At 36.9% G+C, this 20,296-nt stretch overlaps 1 protein-coding gene across 6 annotated transcripts in view; it reads left to right on the top strand.

Annotated features, from left to right (window-relative positions):
- Positions 1–20,296, top strand: part of LOC150091205 (voltage-dependent calcium channel subunit alpha-2/delta-3-like) — a 1,918,419-nt gene that overhangs the window by 1,882,958 nt on the left and 15,165 nt on the right. For 5 of the 6 annotated variants that reach the window (XM_090374703.1, XM_090374689.1, XM_090374699.1 and 2 more), the window contains one exon: positions 2,384–2,549. In XM_090374703.1, coding sequence (XP_090230829.1) covers positions 2,384–2,549 — 166 coding nt within the window. Of the gene's footprint in view, positions 1–2,383; positions 2,550–20,296 lie in introns of those variants that run through there. The other variant, XM_090374708.1, reaches the window with a different exon arrangement.

The raw sequence follows: 20,296 nt of genomic DNA, 5'->3' as shown, positions 1-20,296 counted from the left end.
TTGCACCATATGGCTAATAATAATAATAATAAGACTTCTCTGCTTATATTAACAGTAGAAAGAGGGGATTGAATCACATTGGGCTACTTGATATCAGTGGGTTAACTGTTGATGACCCTGCTCAGGTTGCAGACAAATTGAATAGGTATTTTGCATCTACATTCACACATAAGGAATTCTTTAGGGAGGAGGATGCCATAAGTTTATCAAAGTCTAACAAGGAACTAAATGACTTTGTGATAAGTGGAGGAGAAAGTGTTGAAGATGGACATAAAAAAATCACCTGGGTGGATGGAATATATCTAATTATATTAAGGGAGGCAGCAAAGGAAGTAAGCAAACCCTTAGCCATAATTATGAGGGCATCTTTGGAATCAGGGAAGGTTCCTAATAACTGGAGATCTGTGAATGTATCTCCAATTTATAAAGAGTGATGAAAAGGTGACATGAGCAATTACAGGCCTGTTAGCGTAATGTCTGTTCAGGGAAAATAATGGAATCACTGATTAAAGAATTAATGCAGGACCATCTGGACAGGCATTCAATTATACTGTAATCGCAGCATGGATTTGTTGAGGGGGCTCATCTTGTCTAACCAATCTGATAGGTTCTATGATGCAGTGTTCAAGGAACTGAATACAAAATATAATTTTGATATTGTATACTTAGATTTCAGGAAGGCTTTTGATACTGTTGCACATAAAAGTCTTCTGTACAAACTGGAGCAATGTGGCATTATTGCTATCAATAAAGGGATAGTTAAGTGGAAGAAGATGGAGTGGTTATCAATGGGTACTGCTCATCTTGGACTAATGTTATTAGTGGAGTTCCCCAGGGTTCAGTGCTGGGTCCATTGTTTTCAATAGTTATCAGTGATATTGATGAAAGTATATCAGGCTTAATGTCTATGTTTGTAGATGATACAAAGATTGGCAGGGTGGTTAACAACAGTCATCGGGGTGAGCTACTGCAACAAGATCTAGGAAAATTGGGTCAATGGGGTGAGAAATGACAGCTGAAGTTTAACATTGACAAATGCAAGTTACTGCACATAGGTAGCAGTAACCCCAGTGTAACTTATCAACTCTGTGGTACTACACTCAGGGTAGTGGAGAATGAAAAAGACCTGGGGGTAATTGTGCCATGCTATCAGGACAGCTCATGCAGTTTTGTCAACGATACACAGAAACTTTGCTAGCAGGGATAAGGAGGTGATGATCCATTTGTATAAGACCATGGTTAGACTGCATCTTGAGTACTGTACATCCTTTCTAAAGAGGCTCACTTTAGGAAGGATGTAGATCTGCTGGAATGGATGCAGAGAGTAGCAGCCAGACTGGTGAAGGGATCAAAAGGGGTGCTCTTACCTAGAAAGGCTTCAGTTCTGCAAATTCCATCTTCTCAAGACTGGGCTCCTGCAGGGTGATCTGATTGAGGTGTTTAAAGCCTTCAATGGATTGAGTAAGCAGAATGTTAACTGCATTCTTCCACTTACTGAGACTACACACACGAGGAGACATAAATTCAAGTTGAGGAAGGATGATTTCAAGATAGATATGTGGAGTTTGCCCTCAGCCAGCAAGTGGTTGATTGTTGGAACAGGCTTCCATCTTTTGTTGTGAAAGTGGATGAGTTGAATAAATTCGAAGAAGTACTATACAAAAATCTTGGACAGTACAGATGGTTGAACTGTGTACTAAATGGTACCTTTGATATGTTGTTTGAACATGTATGCAGAATAGCTCAGGACAGATTTCCAAACCTACTCCTAACAGAATGAATGGAAGGAAAAAGTGTAAGAGTACAACCAAGAAAAACTTTGCTATACAACAAAGAGTTTTATGCTGGATTCATCATCTTCAAAGAGCTATTTCTCCTGGCAAATGACAGAGCACATCAAATATGTGTTTAAAGGAGAACCCAACCCACCTGAACACAAATGAGGACAACAACAACAACAACAATACATGTTTGGATAGTCCAAATATACAAAGATACAAAGTCCAGCTGGTGGCACCTTTCTTAAGGTGCCACCAGCTGGACTTTGTAGATATAGAACAGAAATAAATTAAATACCAATTAACTTGAATCATAGCTTGAGCAGAAAAAAATATGCCATTGTCTTGGCCACACCTAATCAACTTAAAAAAAAAAAGCTAACTTCTGAAGTTTTTTCTGAAGTTATGGAGAGTAGTTAAGGAATAACAGATATATAAGTTTTCACATAACTTTTGTATTTATCTGCATAAGATATTTACTTTGCTTTGTTTTGTTTTGTGTTGTCTTGTTTTATTTTTATAAAAGGAAACAGACTTCATGGCTCAAATCTTACTTATGAAAGATCAAAGCAATGAGATTAATTTTACATTGACTTTTTTGGTAGATGATTATTATTATGATTCTGACTACGAAGATGAAAGATTATTACCCAATAAAACACGTCCACGACCCTGTGATAAAGAAGTTGACTTGTACGAGATGCAGTTTAGTAACTCATTAGAGCCAGTTGCAAAGTCCTTACAACATTGCCTTCTTTCGGGTTGTCAAAAGTGAGTACCACTTGAAATTTTTGGAATTTAAGTGCATGAAGAAAATAAAATTTCATAATAAACTTTTCTTTTTAAATTACACAACTGAACAGTCATGGTTTTCCAGAATATTCTGCTCAAATACTGAATTTTACTGATATTTATTTAGTAATACTGGTCACATCTTTAAGAAATTGCTGTATGGAAAAAAATCTGTCTTAATCTCTCGAGTACCATTTATTTTGTAAATGGTAATGCAATGGATTAATATAAAGAAAAACAGAGATGTGCAACATTTTCATACCAAAAGCCACATAAAAAAAAAACACCTAGATACCGTGCAACCTCAATATAACGCATCTCTTTGTACTGCAGTTTTGAATATGCTATATGTATGACCTTGTCCCCAAAACAAATTATGAAAAAAAGTAGTGTGTTCAGAGGACTAGCAATTTCATATTGGAAACTGGAAAAAGTGAATACTATATATATTCATATTTACTGTACATCCTACTACCATATTTCCAAGAGGAGAAATTAGCTTTGATATATTCAATATTCAGTTGCAGAGTAATTTTTGTAAACAATAGGACTCATCAGAGATTAATTATTGCAGACTTCCAGTTTCTCCTCTCAGCTAGAGATGCAATAAAAGAGTGTATCAGTAGAATGCCAATTATAAACAACTACTTCTGGAGGGGGATAGGGCTACCATTTGTCATATGCTTTTACATTAGTTACAAAGTAAACTTTTGTAAACAACAGCACATGACATCCTTTCTTCGACTAGAAGTTAGACTTAGGATGGCAAAAACTGCTAAGGGCTAAAACAGACAAATATATACACACACTGACAAGTGATTTAAGGAGAAATCATGTGACTTCACTTTGACATTATGATAGGCCATACAGTTTGGTTTTGATTTAGTTTTCTTAAAACACAGTAACTTCTAGGGCATCAGAAATAAATAAAAGGCAAATTTAGTAAATCAGTAGGACTGACATAATGGCCACCAAAAGAAAAATTTTATATAATTGAAGAAAAGGTAAAGATTAATGAAAGTGTTAAGATTGGTGAAACAAAATGCAGTATATTTTGCAAATGTGAAATTCCATAATGATCTGTGGTTGGATGAAAGGTGAAAAAAAATTGTGTTCATTCGTAGACTCCGTAGAAGATGAAGTAGGCCTCCAAAGAAAGAAAACTAGACTTTGTGAAAACAGTGATGTGGATCAATGCTTATAGAAATGGTTTCTACAGAAGTGTAGTGAAGAAGTACCAATAAATGGAGTAATTTCAAAAGCACTGGCACATAAATTTCATAAGCTACTTTGTGGAGATGGTGACAGATTTATAGCTTCTGAAGAGTGATCTTGGAGATGGAAGGCTCATCATGGGATATCCCAGGTTAGTCTTGTAGATGAATCTGCATTTGGTGACATTACAACAGCAGAAGCATTTCTTGAATTTCTACATAATGTGATTCAGGATGGTGAACTCACAGATGAAGAGTTGTACAACTGTGATGAAACAACACTGTACTATAAACTTCTCCCCGACAGGTCACTGAATATTAAAAAGGCACCCAAAAAAGTGGGCATGCATGAAACTAATAAAGGAAGAATTACTATATTATTTTGCACAAACAAACCTGGAAGTCACAAGCTAAAGCCATTGTGCATCATTAAAAATCAAAGTTCCCAGTGTTCCCAACATGAAATCTCTACCCATGATTTATAAAAATAGCTCCAACACTTGGATGATGAGAGATATTTTTGCTTCATTGTTTGAAAGTAAATTTGTACCTTAGCTGCTACTTTCTTTCTAAAAACTTGAAGAAAAGGCTCTATTACTGGTCAACGTGTAAAATGTTACGAAAACAAAAGGGCGCCTCCGTAGCCAGGTGGGAAGGATCAAAAGTGCGTAGCACACGCTTCTTGATTATACCGGTGTTCGAGCTCGTCACCACTAAATACGGAGGATGCAGGAAGGTCAGGGATTGACCACTGCATATTCTTGGAGCAATATGGCCTTAGTTGCTAATGCTCCTAAAAACCAAATAACAACAACAACGAAAACAAAAATACCCAATCTTGACTAATTTCATACTGCTGAACACGAAAATCACATTAAAATTTGTCAATTGGCTCTTGTTTTCGAATTACAATTGGATTCTCATATTAGTGAGTTATAAAAAAGAGCCATAAAAAAAGGCCTACTTCTTGTAGTTTGGGTGTAAAATAGGCAACCAGGACAAGAACTGGACTCTACGCATATGCTTGCACTGCCTGTTCATCAAAACTCAATGCGTGGGTGAATCAAAAGGGACATTTTATGCCTTTTTGCAGTGCCCATGATATGAAGGGAGCCTACAAATAATGTCACAGACTGTTACTTCTGTGTGGTGTCTCCTATTAGAAAAGGGATGAAAATGAAGAAAAAGTGGGCAGTGATATACCCAAATATACCACCTGCAATTCATTCTGTGCCTTACAGTGAAGTACGACCATTTTCCTGTACACACTTATGAAGCTGAAGACACTGATGAACATCAACTTGTTATACAAGAAGAAGTACAGCAGCCGTCTACTTCAAGGGATCCACCATTTTGTCCAAACCTTTATCCTTCTGAACCACATAAGATCACAGAAAGTGAGCTTAATGACCTCATCAGGGATCTCAAACTACTGAAGAATAAGGCAGAGCTTTCAGCCTTGAGGCTACAACAGCAGACTCTTCTAGATCATTCTGTGACAGTGACAACATTTTGTACTCGAAATAAAGATTATGATAAATTCTATCAAAAAGAAGGTGAATTCACTGTTTGCAAGAAGGTTGCTGGTCTAATGGCAGCAATGAATATGTGGCACCTTCCCAAAGAATGGTGACTATTTATAGATACTTCTAAAGAAATATGCTGCCATCAATACCTCTTGCATATGTATGCCATCCACAAAAAAGAAACATTTGCAGACATGGAGAACATCCTCTTAGGTGCACACTAGCAGAAGTATGAGTAGCAGATATGTGGTGATTTAAAGGTAATCACCATTTTATTAGGACTACAAAAGGGTTACACTAAGTATTGTTGGTTTCTCTGTGAGCGGAATAGTCGTGCCAAAGATATGCACTACGAGAAGAGGAGTTGGCCTCAATGAAAATCATTAACACCTGGAATGAAGAATGTAATATTTGAACCTCTGGTAGATCCAAATAAAGTTTTGCTTCCACCACTCCACATCAAGCGGCACCTCCGTAGCCAGGTGGGAAGGAGCAGCAGTGCGTAGCACACACTTCTTGATTAGACTGGGGTTCGAGCCCGTCACCACCAAATACGGAGGATGCGGAAAGGTCAGAGAATGACCACCGCATATCCCGGAGCAATATGGCCTTAGTTGCTAATGCTCCTAAAAAAAAAAACCAAATAACAAATAACAATCCACATCAAGCTGCGGCTCATGAAAAATTTCTTGAAAGCTTTGGAAGTGAATGGTCCTGCATTCACATACTTGCAAGAGAAATTACCAAGGCTTAGTACAGAGAAGATTAAGGCAGGTGTTTTCATTGGTCCACAAATAAGGAAACTTTTCAAAGAATTACAGTAATTCAAATGTGTCCTTAGTTGATAGCAAGAAATCAACTTGGAAAGCCATTCAAAATATTTCTGGTTTTCTAGAAAATGTTAAAGCCAGCAACTACAGGCAGCTTGTGGAAGATCTCATTACTTCTTACAAAAAACTAGGGTGCAGCATATCATTGAAAATGCATTTCTTGCATTCACACCTGGATTTCTTCCCACCAAACTGTGGTGCCGTCAGTGATGAACATGGTGAGCGCTTCCATCAAGACAGCACAGCGATCCAACAAAGAACCTTGTATAAATATAAAAAAATACTTTTTTCGAAAACAAGAGCTAATCTGCCATTTTAAGAACTATTTCCGTGTTTAGCACCCCAAAATCTATAAAGTAAACTTACTTTCATGCCCATAACAAGATATGATCCAAAATTTGTTGTTCATTGTTACTGTGGAATCACTGCCCAGCTCATCCTTTGGCTGATGTTCTGAAATCAAAAGGTGGCAAGATCAGAGTCACATTTCTGCCAAGGAACACAACTACACTAATTCAGTGCATGGATCATGGAATTATTCGAGCCTTCAAAGCCTACTATCATGGTGAGCTTCTTGCTGGTGTTGTGAACTCAGAAATTCAAGTTCTAGAATTTCTGAAAACATTAATAATGAAAGATGTTGCATACAATATTGGATTAGCATGGGAGAAAGTAAGCTGAACAGCAATTTAAAACTGCTGGAAAAAAAATTTATTGGAAAAGACAAGATCACTAATAATAACCTTGAATTAGCATTAGCAACATTTTTAGAACAAGAAGCAAAGGCTACTAATAACATACTTCGTGGAAGTTTTTGGAGCAAATGAGGTGGATGCAGAAGCCCCAGTTGTTATTACCTGAGTGAAGAAGAAACTGCAGCCTCTGTGAATAGTGGGAAGATAATTACCAAACAGAAGGCCAGTGACATAGATAGTGACTCAGAAGAAGATCTGGATGACTTGTGTGTAAGGAAAAAGTACCAGAAATTAACAAAGTGCTTGAAAACATTGAGGTGATGTCATGGTTAGAACATCAGAATGATAGTGAACATCTTCATTTATTGCATCTGAACACTATTAAGAATTATACTGAAAAACACTGTCATCATCTCCAGCAAACTGAATTACATGACTATTTCAGAACAGATGGAAAATGTACTCTCCATTTACATTGATTCCTTTCTGTGACCAGTCCAATCTTCTGAAAGCTTCTTCAATGGCAGCAGTAAACAACTTCAGAGATATTGTGTCTCCTTATCGATCTCCTTTCTGAATTTTTTAAATTTTCTACTGTCTTTGTCTAGTCTAATAAAGGAGCTAGCGTTCTCATATATTTTCTTCAAAATCATAATGTATGGAATACATTATGATTTTGAATAAATAATGTATTTTCTTCAAAATCATAATCCACAAATACCAAGCATAATGGTGTTTTATATTCATTTGCTTTCTCCATTAGCTGTGTATTATGCCAAGGCAATCCATAGTTGAGAATCCTCTCCTAAAGCCAGCTTTCTCTTTTGGTTGATTCTCGTCAAGTATATTTTCTAATCTGTTAGCAATGACCCTTGTGAACAACTTGTACATGCGAAACAACAAGCTAATTGGTCTATAATTTACAGAAATTTATAATTCTATATTCTATAATTCATTGGTCTATAAATTTATTGATTTATATAAATTTCTATAAATTTATAGAAATTTATTGGTCTATAAATTTCTGAAGTATCTCCTTTCTTATACAGCAAAATTTTGATTGCATTATTCCACTCCTTAGGCATCACGCCTTTCCTTATGTATTTGTGAAGAGCCTTGCCAGTTTCTGTTTCATGTCTCTTCCTCCTAATTTTAACAACTGTACAGTAATTTCATCTTCACTTGGGGCTTTTTGATTCTTCATTTTCTTCAATGCATGTTCTACCTCATCAGGAAGAATATCAGGTATGTCGTATGTGTTGCTGATTTGTGATCCATCTTCCCCACATTGGCACCTCCATAGCCAGGTGGGCAGGAGCAGCAGTGCATAGCACACGCTTCTTGATTAGACCGGGGTTCGAGCCCGTGACCACCAAATACGGAGGATGCGGAAAGGTCAGGGAATGACCACCGCATATCCCGGAGCAATATGGCCTTAGTTGCTAATGCTCCTAAAAACCAAATAACAACAACAACATCTTCCCCACTGCTGGCATCATTCCCATTATCCTTATATAATATTTTATTGTAGTCTTCTGCTATTTGAATTATATCTTCTCTGCTATTTATAAGTACACCATCACTATTCTTCAGATTCAGTATTTGTCTTTCTATATTACTGCTGATTTTACTTTACTTTATTACTGCTGATTTAAGTCCTTTTTTTTTTCCCTTAATGCTTGTTCTACTTTTCTTGTGTTAAATCTTCTTATGTCCTCTCTGAGTCTCTTCTAGTGGCTTTGCATAACTAAGTATACTCAATTTCGTCCTTTTCAGTGTTTATCTTGCTCTTCATTATTGTTCTTCTTCATTTATCATCTTCAGTTCATCATGACAAATGTTTCCTGAATAATTTTTTTTTTTTTTTTTTTTTTTTTTTACCCATAAGTTTCTTGGGCTTTATCACTTTCGGAAAGTTCTTGTATTCCTTGTCGATATCTTGGTCCTGAGTAGTCTGCAGAAGCTCAAACTTGTTCTTATGTTTCAGTACATATTGCTTTTTCTCCTCTTCTGTTATCCCAAAGATCATCATATTATTTGCTCGTCAGTTTTTTCCCTTCTTTTCTTACATCTATATCAAGTGTGCATTTTACCATTCTGTGATCACTTCTAACATTTACCCTGTTCAGAACAGTAACATCATTCACAATATATCTTCTGTTAGTGAGGATGATGTCAATTTCATTAGGTATTAATCGATTTGGGCTCTTCGATGTCCACTTTCTTTTCAACTTTTTCTTGAAAAAAGTGTTCATTACGGACATTCCTCGAGATTCTGCAAATTGCACAAGTCTTTCACCCTTACATTTCTTTGACCAATTCCAAAATTTCCTATAGTTTCCATTTCTGTGCTGTTTTGTCTCTTTCCAACCTTAGCTTTGAAGTCCCCTAGTTTTCTGTTCACTTAGATGTCTCTCAATTTCAGTGTACATTTCTTCAACCTCTTCATCATCATCTTCAAAAAGCTTAATGCTATTCAAACCAGTCCTTCCTGAAGAACGTTGTCTTTGTGCATTTCTTTGTGTTTTGAATTTTCTCAGACCTACAACAGCACTCATTATTTTTGAAATAAAGTTTGCTTAACAATTTTATCTTTCTGTAACCTCTTGTGAGCACAGAGTGGTGACTCTGCATAGTGAGATAACTCTGCACTATTTGTAGCCATCTGTTTGTCATTTTAATGAATTTTATTTTGTCTTAAAAATCTTCTAGGGCAAGGCATACTGATAATGATACAGAAAAAACACTTACCACTGTAATTTAATAAGCAGGTAACATTTCTGTGGTAACAGACCAGTTATAACAAAATTCTTAGCTCTTCACGCATATCAAGAGAATCTATATCACTATTATCACCAATGTTTAATATGGCTTTATAATATGGCCCAGATATTGACTGGAATTTGTGGGTTAGTCACTCGCACACTAGCAAGGCTTTTGTGGATTTATTGGATGATTGTTTTCTACATCAGCACATTCAGGAGGCAATTAGAAGAAGTAATACTCTTGATCTGATTATCAGTAGTGATTCTTCATGCATTAAGAATCTGCAGATAAAAGAACCACTAGATGGCAGTGATCACAGTGTGCTGAAGTGGGATTTACTCAAAGAGGTAACTACCATCAGGGGTAAAGGGAAGGGTTTTTGCTTTCGTAAAGGCGATTACGATGGTCTGAGACAGTATTTAAATTCTATACAGTGGGACCAACTGATGACGTTACCAACAGCAAATTCAAAATGGGAAGCATTCAAAGAACTTATCTTGGAAGCTACTAGGCACTACATACCAACTAAAAAATATTGTTCAAGGTTTAGGCCTAAATGGATGTCAGATGAACTAATGAGACATATGGCAGAGAAGAAAAATGCATGGGATACATATAAATTAATGGGTGACATGGAAGCCTGTGATAGATATAAGCTGGTCACAAAGATATAAGCTGGTCACCAAGTCACAAAGCAGATTAGGCAGGCAAAGACAGATTATGAGAAATCCTTGGCAAAGGATACAAAGAAAAACAACAAAGAGTTCTTTACCTATGTAAACTCTAGAAGGAAAGGGATGAATCAGATTGGTCCACTGGATATTGATGGTTCAACAGTTGAGGATCCTGCTCAGGTGGCTAACAAAGTAAACACATATTTTGCATCTACATTGAGAGGAAATGGAGAAGAAATTGTTGAGGATAAACATAAAAAAGGCACCCATGGTGGATGGTATCTATCCACCATGGGTGAATAGATCCCATCCACCATGAGTTTTATATTAAAGGAGGCAGCAAAGGATATTAAAGGATCCCATCCACCATGAGTTTTATATTAAAGGAGGCAGCAAAGGAAGTAAGCAAACCCTTAGTTATGAGAGCTTCTTTGGACTCAGGGGAGGTACCCGTAGACTGGAGATGTGCGAATGTAACCCCAATTCAGAAAGGAGGATCAAAGGCTGACACAAGTAATTATAGACCTGGAGTTTAACTTCTCTTCCAGGAAAATTAATGGAGGCACTGGTTAAAGAAACACTGCAGGATCATCTAGACAAGACTTCAGTTATAGCTCGGACACAGCATGGTTTTGTTAAGGGAAAGTCTTGCCTGACCAATTTGATTGGATACTATAATGTGGTCACAAAAGAACTGGATGCAGGGAATAACTTTGATTTTATATATTTGGATCTTAGAAAGTCTTTTGCTACTGTTGCACATGGAAGACTGCTGCACAAATTGGAACAGTGTGGCATTGGGGGCAAATTGCTGCTATGGATAAAGGGATAGTTGAGGGGGAGAAGACAGAGAGTGGTAATCAATGGACACTGCTCATCGTGGACTAATGTTATTAGTGGAGTCCCTCGGGATTCAGTGTTGGGTCCATTGTTGTTTTCTGTATTTATAAATGATATTGATGATGGCATATCAAGCTTAATGTCCAAGTTTGCAGACAATACAAAGGTTGGCAGGGTTGTTAAGGACACTACTGACGCTATGCTGCTGCAACAGGATCTGGAAAGGTTGAGCAGATGGGCTGAGAGGTGGCAAATGAAGTTTAACATTGACAAATGTAAAGTACTACATATGGGAAAAAGTAACCCCAGAGCAATATATCAACTCTGTGGTACTACACTGACAGTGATAGAGAATGAAAAGGACCTGGGGGTAATTGTGCAGGCAGATATGAATTTTTCTGAGCAGTGTAGATGGGCTGCAAAAGTAGCTCATGGTGTCTTGTCAATGATATACAGGAATTTTTCTAGAAGTGATAAGGAGGTGATTATTCCCTTGTATAAGACAATGGTCAGGCCACACCTTGAGTACTGTATACAGGTCTGAAGGCCTCATTTCAAGAAGGATGTAGAGCTGCTGGAAAGAGTACAGAGAAGGGCAACAAGATTAGTGAATGGAACAAAGGGTTGCTCTTATGAAGAAAGGCTTAAGTTTTGCAAATTACAGTGTCTGGAGCTAGGCACCGGCGAGGTGATCTGATAGAGAAGTATAAAGCCTTGAATGGTTTGAGTATGCACAATGCCGATGGGATTCTTCCTCTTGCTCAGAATAATCACCTGAAAGGGCATTCAAATTGAGGAAAGACAGATGTAGGATAGATGTGTGGAAATTTGCCTTTAGCCAGCAGGTGGTTGGTTGCTGGAACTGGCTTCCATCCCTTGTTGTGGAAGTTGATATCCTAAATAAATTTAAGGCTCAGCTGGACAGGTATTTTGAATGAATGGAGGGGTGAAATGGGAGTGGTGGTTTTTTTTTTTTTTTTTTTGGGTGATGCTGCATAAACTTGCTTTCTTGCATCATATGCCTCTGCTAATGCTAATAATTATTTATTTATTTTTTTTTTTTTTTGTCTTTAATTTTTGCAGTTTATATAAGTATCTAAAATATTTACAGTCCAAACTTTTCTTTTATTGAAGTGACTAAAATATAAGTAACTTTTAATGTTACAAATAAAAAAAATACATAGTAGATTTCTTCAGGATTTTACAAGATTTCATCAGCATATAATCAAGGATTTCTTTTGCTAAGGGCAAACTTTTGCTTTTCTGTAAAATTTGGCTGTATCTCTAATTATCATGCTAGTTCTTTAGTTAATAACATTTATAAACAATTAATAACATTTTAAATCAATTTTCAAATCTATATGATTGAAAATATGATTCAATTTCTTCTAAATAATTTGTGAAAGATTTTCGGCTTCACAGAATTTTGCCATTCTATACAACAAGCGAAGTAAAAAATTTAAATAAAACAAATAAAATTGAAATTTAAAAAAAATAATAAAAAAATTTTTTTTTAATTTTAATATTTAAAGAATTGGCTTCCTGCCTGAAAACAGTATTCCTTGAATTATAATTGGAAATTTCATTCAACACATTGTACACCTCTCCTATTTGATAATTCACTAGCTTGAAAGCATATATCTGACATTCTTATCTAATAGCAATTAAAGCAGTACTTCTCAAACTGTAGTAGTGCATGAAGGCTTTTCAAATGAGGCATGTATGGTGAAAATGACTATACTTAATCACACAAATCACCACAATGACCATTAACAAAAATATCAAAGAGTGATATATGAGCTTTGGTTGTGTAAAACACTGTCTTACAGCCTTAAAACTTTACATCGACGTTGCTTTATACTCTCCAAATCAATGGACATCATTGTGAACTGGCATCCATTGCTTTACACATCACTCATTTAATCAAATTTGTCCATTTCTTTTATTTCAAACATTTTTTATATTAAAAAATATTTTTTTCTGCTAGTTTAAGTTTGAAAATGTTTACAAGAAGACTACTTTCTGTGACAGTGCCTGAAAACATTGATGCCATTTACACCATACCTGATATGTATCTGATGTAATGCAGCACCTAAACCACCCTAGGCATGTCCAGGAAATGTTTTGTATATGTTTTTTATGACATTTTGGGCATGCAGAAGTTTTCTGACACAGAGATCCTCAAATGTCTGATTGCTGATCAAAAGTGACAGCGTGACCAACAACTGCCATTCTTCATTTTGAGCAAGGTGCCAATGATTTTTTGGTGTGAATTGTGACCATGGAGGAAACATGATTGTTTCATTATAATCTAGAAACCAAAGAAACTCTTCCCCCCCATACAAAGAAGTTCTACACCCAGCATGCCCAGAGGTTTTTTGGGAAGGTCATAGCTTCTCTTATGGGACAAGGATGGAATTTTCTTTATAGACTATCTGGAAAAGGATAAAACGATTATTTCTGAACATTATTCATCACTTTTGAAGAAACTCACAAATTGAATGAGGAATTGAAAGCCAAACAGAGGGGAAAGCTCAACCAAGGAGTGTGTGCTTTTGCAGGACAAGTTCTAGCATGCAAGTTCTACACACACGCACACACACCATATCAAACACATGCAACATAGGCTTCCAGCTTGTTTGTCTTCTCTTCTGTTCACCAGATCTTGCACACTCAAAATACTACCTCTTTCCAAATCTCAAAAAACATTTAAAGAGTATCAAAATTTCATCAAATGATGATGCCATATAAGCCACAGAAGTCAGCTTTGGGAAGCCGTCTTTTGATTTCTATTTCAGAGGTTTACAAGTGCTGGAACATGTTTGTAGAGAGAGTGTGAGTGAGTGAGTGAAAGGTGAATATGTTGAAATAATTATGAGGAGTGACAATAAAGTTTCCAAATTGGCACTGTTGCGGTTACGTTCAATAAGTTAGACTGACAAGTTGCAAGTAACAACCAGTTTTGTTAGCAGCATTAATGTTCTGTATCACGATTTTGCAATGGACCAATGAACAAATATCAAATTTTGCTTTAAACTGGGAAAATCTGCAACAGCAGTGTATGAAATGTTAAAAACTGGTTATGGTGATGAAATGTTAAGTTGTGCCAGTGAGTTTGAATGGTACAAGCAGTTCAAAGACAGATATAAGGATATTCGTGATGACCCAAGAAGTTGGGATTCATCACTCTCTCAAAATGGGGACAGAGTTGCAAAAGTTCAATAAATTGTGCAAAGTGATCATTTTTTGATCCTCAGAATGATGGCAGAATTGGATATCAATAAGGAGATGAGTCATCAAATTCTGCATGGCAATTTGGAAAAGGAAGGTATGTGCAAAATTTGTGCTATACAGCTGCACAGATGAGCAGAAACAATAAAGTGTCATTGTGCAAAGACTTCATCCAGATTTGTTAATACAATCCTAATTTTGTTGACTGTATTATCACTGGAGACGAGTATTGCATGTTTAGTATGACTCAGAGACAAAGATCAGAGCCTGCAGTGGACTTCAAAATGGTCACTAAGACCTAAAAAAGTTTTGTTACAGAAGTCCAGGTTCAAGATGATTCTGGTCATGATTTTCAACAAACAAGATGTGATTCACAAGGAATTTGTACATGAAGGAATTTGAATGCAGCATTGACTCTCTCCTCCTCTGAGGCGCCTCCGTAGCCAGGTGGGAAGGAGCAGCAGTGCGTAGCACACGCTTCTTGATTAGACCGGGGTTCGAGCCCGTCGCCACCCAATACGGAGGATGTGGAAAGGTCAGGGAATGACCACCGCATATCCCGGAGCAATATAGCCGTAGTTGCTAATGCTCCTAAAAACCAAAAACAACAACAACAACTCCTCCTCTGAAGGGGGGGAGAGAGAGAGAGAGAGAGAGAGAGTTGATTTTGCATTTCTATGTACAGCTTCAAAGACTATTGTAGTGCATTTCCTGGGTGAGGCCACAGTTTTGAGAGAAAGGCAGCTGGTTCTCATTACACAATAATGCCCCCACCCATTTCACACTCGAAAACATTTCTGGTGAAACATGACATCATACAGATCAGCCATGCTCCCTACTCTTCCAATCTACCACCAGTGACCTTCTTCCCCATTCTCAAGGTGAAAACTGTCCTCAAAGAAAGAAGATTTCAAGATGTTGAGGGCATAAAGATAAATGCAACTACCAAACTGAACATCATCTCATTGGACAACTTCACCAACTCTTTTCAAAAACTTTTATGGTGTTGTAATAGGCATGACGTAGCCAAGTGGTCAGGAGTGAGAGTGCAGTAGCATGTACTCTTTCAGTGGACTGTAGTTCCAGCCCATGACTGCAAAATATAATTAACAATTGTATCCTTGATTTATTGTAAATTCCTCTCACCTGGTGGTCACCCCAGAATATAAATAAGAAATAAGGATGTGATTCACAAAGAATTTGTACATGAAGGAATTTGAATGCAGCATTGACTCTCCATTCAATCAGGTGATGATTATATTGAATAAAAATAAAACCATTTTTGAGCTCCTTCACTTTGTGTTGCACTTTATTGCCACACCTCGTATGTATATAATTGGATTATCTTGTTTCTTTCTATTAGAGGCTCAGAATTTATCAGCACCCCCCCCATATTTGCATCCATAATATCCGTCATTGGTTATAGTTTATGAATCATCTTCATATGCCAGTTCTGATATTATGTTTGTTATTAGCAGTAACAAAAATGCAAGAATAAATAAATAAATAAATGTTTATACTCTGAACAGCCAAAGCCAGAAAAGTTTCCAACTTCACTGCAACTGTTCTATTGCAGCTGCCACAAACAGTGTAGCAGTTAACAATGGGTGGTGCAAACACTTCCCATATCACCTGTCTGCCCCCTCTAATAGTTTTTGTATTTCTTCCTTAAATTTATTCAAACTACCCACTTCTACAACACCAGATAGAAGTGTGTTCCAACAATCAACCTTCCTCAATTTGAATTTATGTCCCCTCCTGTGTGTCTCAGCAAAACAAAATTCTATCAATATTGCACATAGCGCTGCAACCTCCAGCTCCATATGCTGGTGGAAGTTGCAGAACTGATGCCTTCCCATGTAAGAGCACCCTTTTGTTCCCTTCGATAATCTCTCATTGTTCTTCTCAAATGAGACTTCCAGACTGGTATGCAGGATTTGCCTTTAACAGTGGAATAATCACCTCCTTTTATTCCTGCTGGCAAAATTCCTGTATATCATTAACAAAGCCCCATAAGCTGCCTAACTGCCTGTCTGCACTGTTCAGAGACAAAACTTCATATCTGACTGCACAGTTACTCTAGGGTCTTTTTTATCCTCCACTAACCCTGGGCACCTCCATAGTCAGGTGGGCAGCAGTGCATAGCACACGCTTCTTGATTAGACCAGGGTTCAAGCCCGTGACCACCAAATACGGAGGATGCGGAAAGGTCAGGGAATGACCACCGCATATCCACAGAGCAATATGGCCTTAGTTGCTAGTGCTCCTAAAAACCAAATAACAACAACAACTAACCTGAGTGTCACACTGCACAATTTGTACATTAATCTTAAATTACTATGGCCCATATGCAATACATTACATCTGTCAGTATTAAACTTCAATTGCCACTTCTCAGCCATCTACCTAATTTTTCTAGTTCTTGCAGTAGCAAACTCTGATTACTGATGTAACCATCCAGCCAACCATAGTTCATCTACAAACTTAGACATTACCATTAGTATTAATAGTGCAAATGGTGCAAGAAAGTAAACTTATAAAGCATCAACCAATTTGTTTAGTACTTTCTTGAATTTATTCAAATTACCAACTTCCACAACAACAGATTGAAGTTTGCTCCAACAATCAACCACCCACTGTCTGAAGGCAAATTTCCTCACACCTATCCTGCAACTATCCTTTTTCAGTTTGAATTTATGCCCCCACATATGTATAGTCTGAGTAAGAGGAAGAATATCATCAGCACTGAGCCTTTCAAAACCTTAAACACCTTACTCAGATCATATCACAGGTGCCTAGTCTAGAGACATTGCAATTTTTCAGAACTGAAACCTTTCTTGGTAAGACAACTCCTTTGTTTCGTTTGCCAGTCTCATTGACCTTCTCTACAGCAAAACTCATCCCTAAAATGAGGCTTCCAGATCTTTATGCTGTAATCAAGATATGGCCTAACCATTGCCTTGTATAAAGAGATAATCACTTCCTTATACCCTACCCACCAGCAAAGTTACTATATATCATTGACAAAACCCATGAGCTAGCTGAGCTGGCAGCCTATCAGCACTACTCAGAGAACCTCATATCTGACTGCACAATTACTCCCAGGTATTTTTCATTCTCCACTAACCTGAGTGTAGTAGTAGTACTGCGCAATTGATACAGTAATCTGGAATTATTGTCACCCATATGCACAACTTGGATTGTCAATATTAAATTAGATCTTGTTCAGTAGTTTATTGTGATTGCTGTCATTAACCACCCTGCCAACCTTTCTATAATCTGCGAACTTAGGTATTAAGCTTGATAAACCATCATCAATATCTTTAATAAATATAGAAAACAGCAATTGGACCAGCACAAAAGCCGAGGAACTCCACTAATAACATTATTAATAACATTATTGAAGAGCAATGCCCATTGATAAACCACACTCTATCTTCTCCCATTTAACCATCCCTTTATCCATAGCAGTAACTTGCCCATAATCCCATTGTGCTCCAATTTGTACAGCAGCCTTTTATGTGCAACAATATCAAAAGTTTTCCTGAAATTCAAGTGATATAAAAGAAATATGATATAAAATTATTTTTGGCAGCCATTTCCTTTATTACAATATTACAATAATAATATACAGTAACAATTATAGTATAAATAGTATACAGTATCTTATCTGACCAATCAGATTGGTCAGAAAAGATATACACTATACATTAACAAATATAGTACAAATAGTATGAAGTATCTTATCTGACCAATGAGATTGGTCAGAAAAGATTGCCTCTAACAAATCCATGCTGTGACTGTAGTGTAATTACATTACTTCCTAGATGATCCTACATAGTCTGAGTAAGATGTAGAAACAGAAGTTAACAGGTCTGTAATTACTCATATCACCTTTTGATCCCTGTTTGTGAATTGGTGATACATTGACACATCTCCAGTCCATAGCCACCTCCCCTGAATCCAAACATGATCTCATAATTATGGTTAAGGGTTTGCTAACCTCCTTTGCTGCTTCCCTTCATATAACTGGGTAGATCCCATTCACCCCAGTGCCTTTTTATGTTTAGTTTCAGCAATTTCTCTTCCACTTTCCTCTCAGTTAAATCATTTAGCTTCCTTTTAGAGTTTGACACACACTTTTGGCATCCACTTTTATAAAGAATTCCACATGTATGAATGTAGTTATTCAAAATACCTATTCAGTTTATTGGTAACCCAAGCAGGATCATCAGTTAAACCATTGACTTCAAGTGCACCAAAACACCTTTTTACCATTAATATAATTAAAGAAATTTTTGCTGCTTTTCTTTGTGTAAGTGTGTCATTGACATTTTGTAACTGTAGGTGGCAGATGACTTTCATCAACTGGTGAAATAACACCACTTTGCTTATTGGAGGCTTGAAGTGGTGAAACCCATGTTTAGTCTCTAGAGCAAAGTTTCCGGCATCCCCCCCCCCCATACTTCTCCTTCAACCCATGCACGGTACTAAGTACTATAGGTTTTGATACCTTTCGTGTTTGGGGTTTTCATAAAAAAAAAAAAAAAAAACCTTTCCTAACTTCCTTTGGAATTGTCAGGCAAGTTTATGTCTACCATAGGCTTCTGCATCTTCTGATAATTTATATGCATCCCATACTGTTTTCTTTTCTGCCACAAATCCATTTAGGTCTAGGCCTGAAACAGCATTTCATAGTTGGTATGAAAAGTCTAATAGCTTCTATGATTACTTTCCTTAATACTCTCCATTTAGAATTTGTTGTTGGTAACAGAATCAGTTAGTCCTACTGCATAAATTTAAAAACTGTCTGAAATCACTGTACAAAAAAAGCAAAAGCCTTTTTAAATCCCACATCTACAGGTAAAAGTCCCACTGCCACCTAGTCAATCTTTTCCCTGAAGATTTTTAATGTGTGAAGAAATACTGCTGATAATCAGATCAAGAGTTATGCTTCCTCTTCTTGCCTCTTTAACATGCTACTGTAAAAGACAGTAATTCCACAAATATCTTGTTGCTGTGTGAATTACCATCCTACAAGTTCAATCAATATCTGGAAAGTTAAAATCCTCTATTTTAAGACATTCTAATTAATTGGCTCACTCTATTTAAATGTATAGTTGTTCATTATACTCAACAGAGTCATTAGACCTATAACACACGCCTGCTTATTTTCATTTTTCTAGTGCTCATATCACAACAAACTGACTCGGCATTGCATGTCTACTGGACACACTGCCTTATTATGCTTCTTAATATGCTTCTTAACTAAGAGCATATCCCCCCTCCTGTTCTGTCTGCTCTTTCTGCACATTTGTGCTCCACATATTCAAATTCTGCATCCCTTATATGTGACATATCTCTCCATGTGAGTGACACCATCTCTCCGATATCATTACAGTTTATACTTTTGATGAATTAATCAATCTTTCAAATTCATTTACTACTTCTAGCATTAGTATACATGCACCTTTCTTACTCTTCGATACTGTAGCACAGCCCATTTACTTACTTGTTCCATAATGACCCACTGCAGGGCTTGAAATACCTGACACCTTGTTTTCCAGGCTTCTGCTTGTTCTAAAAAGAATTAGTGCAGGTTGCTTTCACTTCTGCCTGCATCTCTAGTTAATCTGTATATCTCCTCCTCCTCCTCCACCCCAAGCTAGCAGCTTTCCAACCCACTGTCTTGATAGCATCAGCAAATAGCTTTGCATTCCCTTCTGTTTAGGTGTATCCCATCCCTGCAGTCTCTCCAGGGCCAAATTGATTGACAAGGTTATGAACACGTACATCTTCCTACTTGTATGATCAGAAATGTAGACTGTTTTAAATTTAATCCTGAATTGTAACTTTTTCTTAACATTACCTGTACTTAAGGACACCCACATATCTCCTATTCTTAATATTAGTAGTGCCAACATGTACAACAATATTGCTTTTGTGCCCT

Source organism: Mastigoproctus giganteus, chromosome 1 (assembly GCF_048544385.1).
Source record: "Mastigoproctus giganteus isolate SK-2022 chromosome 1, ASM4854438v1, whole genome shotgun sequence".
NCBI lineage: Eukaryota > Metazoa > Arthropoda > Arachnida > Uropygi > Thelyphonidae > Mastigoproctus > Mastigoproctus giganteus.
The sequence above is the reverse complement of the archived record's forward strand: the minus strand, read 5'-3'. Positions and strand labels throughout refer to the sequence as shown.